General features: G+C 45.6%; 1 protein-coding gene across 4 annotated transcripts in view; it reads left to right on the top strand.

Annotated features, from left to right (window-relative positions):
* Positions 1-7,523: 7,523 nt before the first annotated feature.
* The window catches only part of RHCE (Rh blood group CcEe antigens), a 36,682-nt gene continuing 32,686 nt past the window's right edge, over positions 7,524-11,519 (top strand). For all 4 annotated transcript variants that reach the window (XR_012642457.1, XM_074976467.1, XM_074976470.1 and 1 more), the window contains exon 1: positions 7,524-7,753. Coding sequence is in view for 3 of the 4 variants with exons in the window: in XM_074976467.1 (XP_074832568.1) it covers positions 7,612-7,753 (142 nt within the window). In the remaining variant the exon portion in view is untranslated. The remainder of the gene's footprint in view (positions 7,754-11,519) is intronic.

Here is an 11,519-nt window from a genome sequence, read left to right as displayed (position 1 = left end):
GGCCCCCGCCGCCCCCGGCCCGGTCCCGCGCGCCCCCGCCTCGCGCTCGCTCGGGCCCGCCCGGCTCACGGCGCCACCATTCGAGGTTGGGCAGTTTTTTTTTTCCGCTTTTTTCCCCCTCCCCCCCTTAGAAACAAAGAAATAAAAATAATTTCAGGTCCGTCCCTCCCCACCGCGTCCCCGCGCGCAGACGCCGCGCCCCGCCCCGCCTATGCCGACCACCTCCAATCCGAAGAGGACCGAAGGGGATGGACGGGAAATGAAACCAATCAACGACAGCGAAGGTCGGACGGACGGGCCAGAGGGCCGATCAAAAAGGTCGTCCCACCCCTTCCACGACGTTCTGGTCTCAGGCCCGCCCAAATTGTGAGTGACGTCTCGAAGAGAGAAAGAAGGGTGAGTTGACAGCACACCCGCCAATGCCTTGAAGGGACTTTGTTCTCAACCCGCCCACCCACGCTATTGTACCAGTCACGAAAACCATATTCGGAGTGATAGCAAAGTTGACCAATCAGAGAGTAATAGAGTGGGCGGGACATTATCTATTCGGTAACGGACAAAAAGAGGGATTATTTTCTTTGACTGACAGTCTAATCAAACCCCACGCTTTGATTGAGAGTCTCGCCGACTAATAGGCCACCAGGAACTCGAAAGAGAAATCCCAGCACCCAAATGCAAGAGAGGACAGAGCTTTTGTTCAGCTCTGTCTCGCCCGTCACGGACCTTCCCTGCACGCCCCGTAGTCCCGCCCCTAGAGTGACTGAGGGACAAGCGGGAGCAACGAGCGAGAAGCGAAAAAACCAAAGAATGGCAGCTGAGCCGCCCAATCGCTGAACAGAGAAGGCTGTGCCTCAGCCCTTGGCAGCCGTTGGACCAAAAGGGGGACACAGGAGTACAAGAGACCAATCAGAATGGGAAGGGAACCAGCACCTGGCCAATCAGAGGTTACCGAGCTCCGCCTGTTGGGCCATGGGACGAGTGGCAAGTGCTTGGCCAATGGCAATAGGCCTGGCGCAAGGTGGCCCTGCCCCCAGGAGGCATACGCTTGCTGTTGCTGCTTCCAGAGCCGAGGTTGCCAACTCTCCTGACCGGAGTTGGGTTTAATTTTGCGGCTGGGGTGGCCGGTGCAGGCGCGTTGGGAGCACTGTGCCTAGTCAGCAGGACGCGGGCAACAGCGCTGTCGGTGCCAGGGGCGAGCTGCTCATGCTCACCAGGGGAGCTCGACGCCGGGGCTGAGGGAACCTGCCAGCCTGGGGCTACCACAGTTCCAGGGCCCAAGGAGCGGGCCCTGTGGGGGAGGGGAAACTGGGGGTTACTTGTGTGGCGGCGGGGAGGGGACTCTCTGGTTGGGACAGCGTTGCTCCCTGTCACCCTGGTGCGAGCCCGAGAGGCAGCGACTGACAGCTGTCAGTCAGCCTCTCTCTGCAGCAGCCGGGGCGCGAGCAGGCAGCAGAGGCCCGTGCAGACAGGAACTACTGGCTGAGGCTTGCAGGGGAATGGGCCGATCAGCTGCAGACGAAGGGGAGAGCCCAGCTGGGAGGGAGATCAGGCCAGGAGCCTTCTGAGCCACAGCTTGTGTACTCTGCGAAAAACAACAACAACAACAAAAGAGAGATTTCCCCTTATTTGAAAAATCTGACTTCCAGACGTGGAAAGGAGGCTCCAGAAAGGGACCAGGTCCTGGAAAGCCCAGTATGTGGTCACTGTATCCCTGGATGCCCAGCAGAGGTCAATGCTGGTGCTGAGGGAACCCTCCAGATCTTTGGAGGCACAGAGTATGAGGGGAGTCAGGCCCAGTCTAAGGCTGGAGATGCCCAGATAATGGTGAGAAGCCAAGCGAAGGAAGCAACATGATGTCCCTTGGAGTGTGCCCAGGCCACTTATTCCTATTTATCTGTAAAGACACAAGGTGGGGTAAATACTCGTAATATCCTCGGACCAGCGTGACTATAACAGCAAATCTAAACAAGCATTTCTAGTGCTCCTTCACTGTAGCATCTGTGCACCACAAGATCCTATTACCCCTGTAGGGTCCTGACCAGGATTGGGAAATCAGTAGCATTCCCCCCATGATTTATGCAGGGCTGCTGGTATGCTGGGACAGGATTTGGAGAATTTATGAAGTGTTGTGTAGCCAGTTGAGTAACGTAATGTTATTGAATAAAGCTGGTAATAATGAGACAAGAGAAGGGAGATAAATCAGAGACCCAAGCAGCAGCATGTACAACATGATGCACTAATTTTAAGATGTATCTAAAGAAGGAAGTGGGTAAATTCACAGTCCTCTTTGTTTGCTGTATATTTATTTATCTCTTGGTCATTCCATTGGTAACTAGCGTCAAAGATTAGTACAGTGAACTATTTTGTATCTGGCATTCTATCTTCCAGAACTTTCAGATGACTGGCATTTTAACCACAAGTAAATTTTAGTTATGTTTTCCATAAGTACAGTATAGTGAAAGTAAATACAAACACATACAACAAACACCGTATACATTTGCAGTGTACAATACTACTGTTGTTGGTAAATAAAGTACTCTGCATACATTCTTGTTTGTTTCTTAATATCTAATCTTGTTTTTCTCTAGTGTTATGCATTGCTAGGTATACCTCTATTTTATGCAGAATATTTGCATATCCAACAACCTCCTGGTTCAGGGCTGCTGGTTATGGAAGAGTTTACTGTATTAGCAAATGTCTGCTTGGTTAGAACACAGATACGGCCAGTTGGGATTACTGGGTTCTGTTCCCAGGCATGGGCCTAATTCTAAGGCTTTGACTGTGAAGTAAGAACTGTCTCAAATTCACAAGACTTCCAACACAAAATAAGTGCCCACACAATGGGAGTTCATCAGTCTCTAAACTAAACTTTTTCTGCAGCCAAGACCTAATGTAAGCCCTGCTGCTGCACTGAGATCTGTCTGGACAGGCTTCTGAGTGAAGGTGGCTCTGTCTCAAGCTCCTTGCAGGACTGGGGATGTACTGTGTATTTTGGGTGAATCTCTTAGAAGTTGTGCCTCAGTTTCTGTGTCACTAAGATGGCAATAATAAAAACACCTAACAATTCAGGCATGGTGACTTTTGAAATCCTTGCAAGAGAGAGAAGTGCAAAGTATCACTTTTCCTTTGAAACTTTCACAAACTCTGTGAAAGTGATTAGCAGCATGCAACATGCACTTGGTCTACAAAGACTGTTCCCTTCCTTCCCCTCTGACCTGGGAAAATTTTCACATGATAGTCATACATTTAAACTTGTGTTCTTATCCCTCCTGCTCTTTTTTCCCTTTCCTGTTCTTCACTTAATCTAGATTATTTTCTTTTTTTATTTGACCTTCCCCTATATTTTTTCACTGCTTTTTTAATAAATTCTTTGTCCTTTCCTGTTTTGTCTCTCCTTGCTGCCACTTCTAACACCATTCTGTTCTGACAGATTTGAGTATGCAATGATCCTCTGTCCTGCAAACTGTGGCTGATGAAAGTGCTTTGGAGGATTTGTGGATGTCAGTGAATTTGCATGGATCATCAGCCAAATGAGGGAGAGGCAGTGGCTCTATAGAGTTATCTCTTAGAATTTAATATGTATACATGCCTGCCTGTTTTTTTTTTGATAGTAGGCAGCTTTTTTCCCATTCACATGCCCTACTTCTGTCATGCACACAGGCATTCAATATTATCACCAGCACCAATTTCACCAAAGAACTTTACACATATTCAAAATAGCCATCCAGCTGCACAATTCCCCTGCCCTTTGGAGAGGCTGTTCAAAACTTACCTTCTCAGAAACTTTTCAGAAGCCGTTTTTATGCTGGTTTTCAATCTCTTTCAGCAGATGTGTAGCAATAAGATATGTTGCATCTGATCTTGCAGGATTATGAGTGCTCTGAGTTCCTGTTGCAGCCTTGGTTTCACTAGAATTGGCCGGGGGGCAAACATATGGTTAGGTCTTCTCCACTGCTATTGGGCCCAGCTAAGCCTGTGTTGGACCTGACTGTGCTGTCTCTTACTCTGATAGCTGCTTCTCAATGAATTGGATCAATTCTTAATTAAATTGTGCATGATCTTTGTGGCAGGGAGCATGGTTTTGTTCTGGGTTTGTACAGTGCCTAGCACTGTAGTGTCCTAGTTTGGTCATACTAATTATGTGGCTAAGAGGAATTGTTTAACTTTGCATAGTCTGGCTTGACCCCTTCACTATACAGCATGGAGTTCATTAATGGCACGCAGTTTATCGTGCTGTTACCCCATTTGACCCAAGTAGTTAGCCAGTGCAGTGTTTGGGTCTTGCAGGTTGTTCCTGTTGGGAGAAGAAATTGATGACTGCATTAGGTATTTTTGATGCACTCCTTATTATTTGTAAAGTCCTGTTTCCCTGAACATAGCAGCAAACAACAGGGACAGTTTCTTTGCTCACAGTTCCAAGCCTCTTCTCAGCCAACTCTTGACCTCAAAACTATTTTAGCTTTATCTCAAGGTCATGTTGTGGCTGCTTCCATGCTCCCTTCTGTGGTGTTTCAGCTGCATCTGCTCCACTCACTATTAAACCTCTCCAGCAAACAATATCCAGCCCCCAATGAAACACTGCCACTTTGGTAATTCACATTCCTCTCTGGCCTTGCATGGCATCGGTATTTTAGGTAGTGGTTTCTATTGTTTAACTATTTATTCTGTATAGGAGCTTAATTAATTACTGCCTACCAGCTTCAGCAAGGTTTCACTCAGTCCCCAGCATAATGCTACTAATGGGTATTAGTTCAGCCAAACTCCAACTTGGATAATTATCATGTTCCACTGCTTTACGTTCCCCTATAGCACTACTGACTATGCGTATTGTTCTTCACTTCCCACCCTGAGCTCTTGTGTAACATTGCCATGCTCTGTTCAACAGCCATCATGTTTCTTCTTAGAGGTGGCTACATTTTGGTGGTGTATGATCACTACATTTAGTGATTTGCATACGTGTGCCACTAGATTGTTAAACAGTTTGTAAACCAAAGGTGGGATCATTTAGGGTGGGTGACAGACAGTGGACTCGCACCTTTCAGTGTCATTATTTCACAGCAAATTATTCATATTAGCTCTTTAGTCCTGAGGGAAGTCTGTGATTGTTGCATTTGGAGCCATAGTAAAATTGCAGAAGTCTCCCAGGACTGGCTCTTGGACAAGTTGTGCATAATAAAGTGCTGGCTACTGAGAGATGTGACTAGCATGTTGTGATTAGACTAGTCGATTTGACCATCTATCACACCCAAACAGTTTTCAGTCAAGCAAGGTACAGTGCTTCTTTGTGAAAAGGAAGGTATTTAAAGTCAGTCAGAGCTTAGAAATTTTATTTCTAAAATAGGCAATAATAACCCCCATTTCTAAAGCGTTCCTCTTTCCAATATTAACAGTAGCTTGGTGGTGCAGGGGAGGCAGTGGGCAAATCCCTGGGTGGAATCAGATCACAAAGCATAAGTGTTTGTTTTATGATTAGCCAGTTGGTAGTGAAATGGCCTGTCTCTCAGACAGCTGCTAAGTACATGAATCAGGTTGGTGGTTCAGGTGCAGAGGCTAAACAGATTCTCCACATCTGGAGCCTGCAGTCTTCATCCTTCTGCTTATCTGAGCCAAACTAGCAGGCAGAGGTAGAATCACAATCGTATTGTTGCTTTTGGAATGCCCTAGATTGCAGAAAGTGCTGTCCCCAGTGTTTATCCTGATATTCTCCAACTTTTCCTCAGTATATTGCTAAAAGGGAAGGGGTTCCCAGTTAGATGGGAGTGGGCAGGCTCTGAGATGGTCACACTATGGAAAAGCAGTTGCAATATCAAAATATTACTGGAGCTGTAAGCCTTTTGGGGCAGTAACCTTTTTGTTCTGCTTGTGCTGTGCCTTGTTGGTCCATGTCTGGGGTTTCAATGCACAATGGTCATAAAATACAGTAATCGTAACAAAAGGCTGAGAACCTCTGTGTTAGCCCATCTTTCTCCCAGGATTAGTTGCTATATCAGTGACAGGTGACATAAAGCCCATGGGAGTTCTGTGTGGCCCATGAGACATTTTTTTTTATTGTTGTCCATGTGCAGGGGTGCAAGATTCTGATAGTTTCCTTCTGCATAAATTTTTCCTACTGGCATTACTAAATGACATGCATGGAAAGCAATGGCACGTGAAGCGCAGTGCATACTGCTTGCATGTAACATTGACTCTACTGTGTGCATCCAATCAAAACATTGCTATGGGTTAATTACCACAGCCTTCAAGTTCTAAATACACAAGCACAGATTGCAAAACTACCCTATCCCAGGAGACCACCTTGATTACAACAATCTTATGGGCCACTGAGATGAAGGAGGGCCACTCATACAACCTACTCGCTAGCCTGGACTACCCATTGCTACCTAGATACACTGTGAATGGATGGTGCACTTCATCTCCTAATTTTTTATAATGGCATAATTTTTCTAAGATTTTCTTTAAACCTTTCTGTGTGTGCGGTTAGCTGTTGAGCCCTGAAGTCCCTATCCCCATGTAGGATACTTCATAAATGACATCAGGACAATCTTCCCTCCCACTGCCCTGGCAATATACCTTTAAAAAACACTCTCAACCTATGGAGATCAAAAGGGAAGTAGGAAAAGGCCCCTTTTCTGAGACTACCAACAACAGGCCCAATCCTGCAAGGCACTGAGCTCTTCTGCCTCCCATCATATTTAAGATAATCCAGAATTAGAGATGGATCCAGGTGGAATCTGAATTTCTAAAAGATCCATACTGTTTGGATCTAGATCTGAGGTCAGACTCACTACTACACCCATGAGTCCTAGGCCACAGCTGTGGGAGGATGGTACAAAATAGTCCCTCAATGTGAGGGATGGTTCTGTGCTGGCCCAGTCCCTGGCAGAGATTAGAAAGGCACGTGGCTGCTCTAAATGATGCTAGCTGCCAAAGGATCCCAGTGGCTGGGGATCACTGGACCTTAGAGATGCTCCAGCCACGCTCTGTATACTAGAGACCAGGAATAGGGGTGATGGAGGAGGTGCTGTGGTAGTTCTACACTACTAGAAATTAATTTTTGGGTGGTTTCAGTCAAAAAACTGGCTAGATCCACTGGCTTTTAGGGAGACTGTTTGCTGATATATTGGCACAAAGTAACCCTAAGTGACTCACGAATCAAGCCCCTGGATTAGAATACTTCCTTCCTCAATGTGAGGAAAGGTTGAGAATCAAAGTGGCATCTTGGCTTCATTGAAATCAATGGCAAAATTCCAATGTTCCAGTTTATGCTTGTCTTTAATTATAACCCAGCTAACGGATCAGGCCCACCAGTGGTTGGTGCAGCTGGTGAAGAGGGCTCGGACACACCAGAATGTTACCATTTTCATGTACATACTCTTACATGTCACAGACCTACTTGACTCAGCTGATATTTGTCTTTGCGAGCCTGGGCTCCTGACCTGCCTTAGATAAGGAGCCATTCCTTGCTACTGCCTCTTCGGCTTTCTTATCACACTGAAGCTTTTATTTCCTCTCACTCCCTGCCTTCTTTTGGTGCGAGGTTGGTGGAATATTTTTATGGGCGAAAAATATTACTGTGTGCGTATGTGTTTTTCATGGTAGAGCTAACGTACAATGGGTTCCAAGTATGTCCCTAGTCTCCACTGTGGTATGCCTGTGCTCCTGTTCATTTTGGAAACTGTCTTTATCCTCATATTTTGTTTTTGCGTTTCAAATGAACATCTAAGTATGGCAGAAGACCTTAAAGTCTATCCCGGTAAGTTTGCAAACCTGTTGTGAAAGGCAGGGTTCAGTGTGTGTTTTTACTTTGTTGCGTTTGAGCTTATTTTGAACAGTGCTTTCCAGCTGACAGCTGTAAGTGCAAATACAATGTTGATTTTTCCCTTTAAATACTCTGTTGCCATGCACCCCTGTACAGCAGTCCAAAGTGGGTGTAAAATGCTATTAAATTGTGTTCTTGTGCCATCTCACCAGTTTGTATCCACCTCTCTTGCCTTTTATGTAGATAGTGAGGTTTTTGGAGGAAAAGAGCATCTTGTTCTGTGTTAGTACAGTGCCTAATGCAATTGGTCCAGGTCCAAAGCTGGGGATCTTGGCATTAGGATAATACAAAATAATAAGAAGAATCAGGGTGGATGAAAGCTTGATGCAAATGAATGAGCAAGGTGCAGGGTAACAAAGAATTAGGTTTAAGGATTGAAGTACATTGACAAAATAAAATTAGAATAATTTGGATAAAGTGAGGGGTGAATCTGAGCAGTGAACCTGGATCCAACTTTCCCTAAGGATCTGGGGCTGTTAGGAGTTGTGTCTTGTCTTCTGCCTCTTCCTAGATGAAACTGTTAAATAATGGGTTTTGCATTAGGCCTTGTATTTGTTATCAAATGTGTACTATAGCAGGCAAAACTAGCTCTTTTTCTTATTTAATGATCTGCTGGTGATTTTTTTATGATGCAAACTTTGTTGCTGTTTGTAAGCATTAAACCTTTTAGTGATGTACACAATCTTGTATCTGAGAAATGTGTTTTCTATATTGAAGATATATATTAGCAATTATGATAAAACTTCTATAGTATGTAACCTGTTCAAAGTACTACACAAATATTAACCACAAAATTCTTATGACATCTTTGTAAGGTAAGTAAATCTTATGACAGAACTCCCATTTTACAGATGGAATGAACTGAAATACAGAGAAGAAATGTGACTTGCTTGCAGTCATGCACTGAATTGGATTGATTTTGTATGTGAATTGTTCAAAAGCCACAAACTTGCATTTCTGTAATTTCCTTTACTCCTGGTTTTGAAGGGTAGGAACTTGCACATTAGTATAAGAATATACATATTAGCACATATGCTGGGGTTACCAGGCCTAGGGATACAGAGATTTAGATTTACAATAGGGTTTCAGGACTCGTAAATGTAATGTTCGTGAATTTAATTATTTGTGAGGGTCTGCTTCCCACAGGGCTCTGGGCAGAGGTGCTGGCAGCCGCCGCTTCCCACAGGGCTCTGGGCAGGGGTGCTGGCAGCCACTGCTTCCCTCAGGGCTCTGGGCAGGAGCTGTATTTGTGAAATTCAGCATTTGTGAGGGTTCTCAACATGGAACCCTCACAAATGTTGAGATCCTACTGTAGTATATCCCCTTCCACTTCTCCGTGGTTCCAGCTGTGGTGTTCATTCTCTTCTTCAGCCATCTCTGCATTTTTCCATGCTACCTCCTACACGTGGCCCATGCATTTCACTGAACTACTTAACTTCTGCCCATTCACAGTCCTTCTTATGACTCACTTCTTTCCCTGGTATTCACAATATGCGAATTATTAACAATAATTATTCGTTAAAAAAACAAACACTTGAAATTTACTGGCCAGGAGATGCACATGGTGTGTGATCTTATTGCTGTTAGCTATGACACGCTTTCCCAGGCCTGAAGAAGACCTCTGAAATTTGAAAGCTTGTTTCTGTCATCAACAGAAGTTGGTCCAATATGATATTATCTTACTCACCTTGTCTCTCCAATATCTTGGGGCTGACACAGCTACAAAACTCCCTAGTCCTTTTCCCCCTCCTAGGTGTTTGCATCTTTCATTTGCTGCCTCCCATCTAAAATCACATGGTATGTTCTTCAAACTAGGGACCATTTCTTTTTCGTAATGCTGTGAAAGGCCTAGCATATTTTTGTATGCTGTAAAAATAATGCGGCAGAAAGAGCAATTTAAAATCTGTTGCAGCACAAATTTATGTATCTGAGTAACTCAGTGCATTGGGAGTAGTTCCCCAAGCTTTGACGAGACTACTCTTGTATGAACATCTGCAGAATAAAGGGGTTTGTGTCTTTTTTGTGAGGACCTCTCACCAGCATATTACAAACTCCATAGTGTAACAGGTCTGGATTCTTTTATTACAGGTTAAACCTCTCTAATCTGGAACTTCCTCGTCCGGCAACGTCCGTAATCTGGCATGATTTTAGTTAGCTGGACAACCACTTTTTGTGGGTGTGGCCAAGTTTCCTGCCATCCCATAAACTTTGTTTACAGCTACTAATCCTGGCTCTCAGTGTTCTGTGCTGTTATTTAGCTGTAATTTACCCCTAAACGTCTGTCAAGAGTCTAGTAAGCAGTGGAAGTGTTGGTAATGTGCTAGACTGTATTGCTCTCCTGTGGTGTGGCAAATTTCCTTGTTCGGCACCGGTCTGGTCTGGAGAGTGCCAGACAAGAGGTTTAACATGTAGACACTTTGAAATGGTATATCATAAAACAGGCTAAGCATGTTCCAGGGAAGACACTGGGGGAAAGGCCGTGGTGTGTGTGTGGCTCAGTGTGTGTATGTGTAAGGTGGGGTTTAGAATCAACTGAAAACAGAGGCACTGCCTGTGCTTTGATAAGGGAACTCTGTTCCAAATAAATATTTCTTAGCAGACAGAGCTGCAGTGGAGACCAGTTCTGCTTAGCTGAATATTATCTCACATTGATCACTAGGGCTAGTGGCCCACTCAGAAAAGGAGGATGCCCATGTTTTCAAAATGAAGCAAGACAAGACTCTTTATAGATCTTGGCCCAAATTTGTTTTCAGTTACTTCGATGCCAACATTGCTGATTGCGTTTGCTGTGGTGGAGATCGGAATGGGGTCCTTTGTTTTTACAGACTGCCTGCAAGGGATAATTTTAAAGTAATTACCAGTGCTCTCAAAAACACATTACTGCCTCTGTCTTTCATTGTGCTTATAAACATCTTTATCTTTTTGTAAGACTTAATCTGCAGTCTAAACGAACAAGACAGAAGAAAGCTGGGAGGGGAAATTGAGGCACAGAGTGGGGAAGTGGAAGCGTGAGTAAAGTCACATGGAAAGTCAATGACAGAGTCAGGAGTGAAAAATCCAGAACTCTGGATTCCCAGTCTAGTACCTCATTGTCTAGACCAGAGGTGGCCAACCTGCGGCTCTCAAAGAAACGCAGCTCTTACTGATTTGGAGCCCTGTGCCCAGACTGCTCATGGCCACTCTGCACATGTGCGCCAGCTCCTGGAAGGAGAATGCAGATGGCTGCAACAGCTCTGGGGAGACCCAGGCATTGGGTTGGGGGTGGGAGGGTGCTGGGGTGCCTGGCTCTGGGAGAGGGGAGGGTTAGGGTTAGATGGGGGGCAGAGGTGCCTGGCTCTGGGAGACGGGAGGGGCATTGGGTTAGAGTTGGGGTCTGGGGGTGCCTGGCTCTGGAGGAGGGGAGGGGGATTGGGTTATAGTGGGAGGCTGGGTGTGCCTGGCTCTGGGGAAGGGGTTGGGCATTGGGTTAGAGTGGGGGCTGGGGGTGCTTGGCTCTGGGTGACAGGGGTATTGATTTAGAGCATAGGGGCTGGGGTGCCTGTCTCTGGGAGATGGGTGGGTGCATTGGGTTAAAGTTGAGGGGGCTGGAAATGCCTGGCTCTGGAGGAGGGGAGGGCATTGGATTAGAGCAGGGAGGCTGGGGGTGCCTGGTCTGGGGGAAGGGTGAGTGCATTAGGTTAGAATGGGGAAGGGATGGACT

Source organism: Carettochelys insculpta, chromosome 24 (genome assembly GCF_033958435.1).
Source record: "Carettochelys insculpta isolate YL-2023 chromosome 24, ASM3395843v1, whole genome shotgun sequence".
NCBI lineage: Eukaryota > Metazoa > Chordata > Testudines > Carettochelyidae > Carettochelys > Carettochelys insculpta.
Note: the sequence above shows the minus strand (reverse complement) of the source record. Positions and strands in the feature narration are given on the sequence as shown.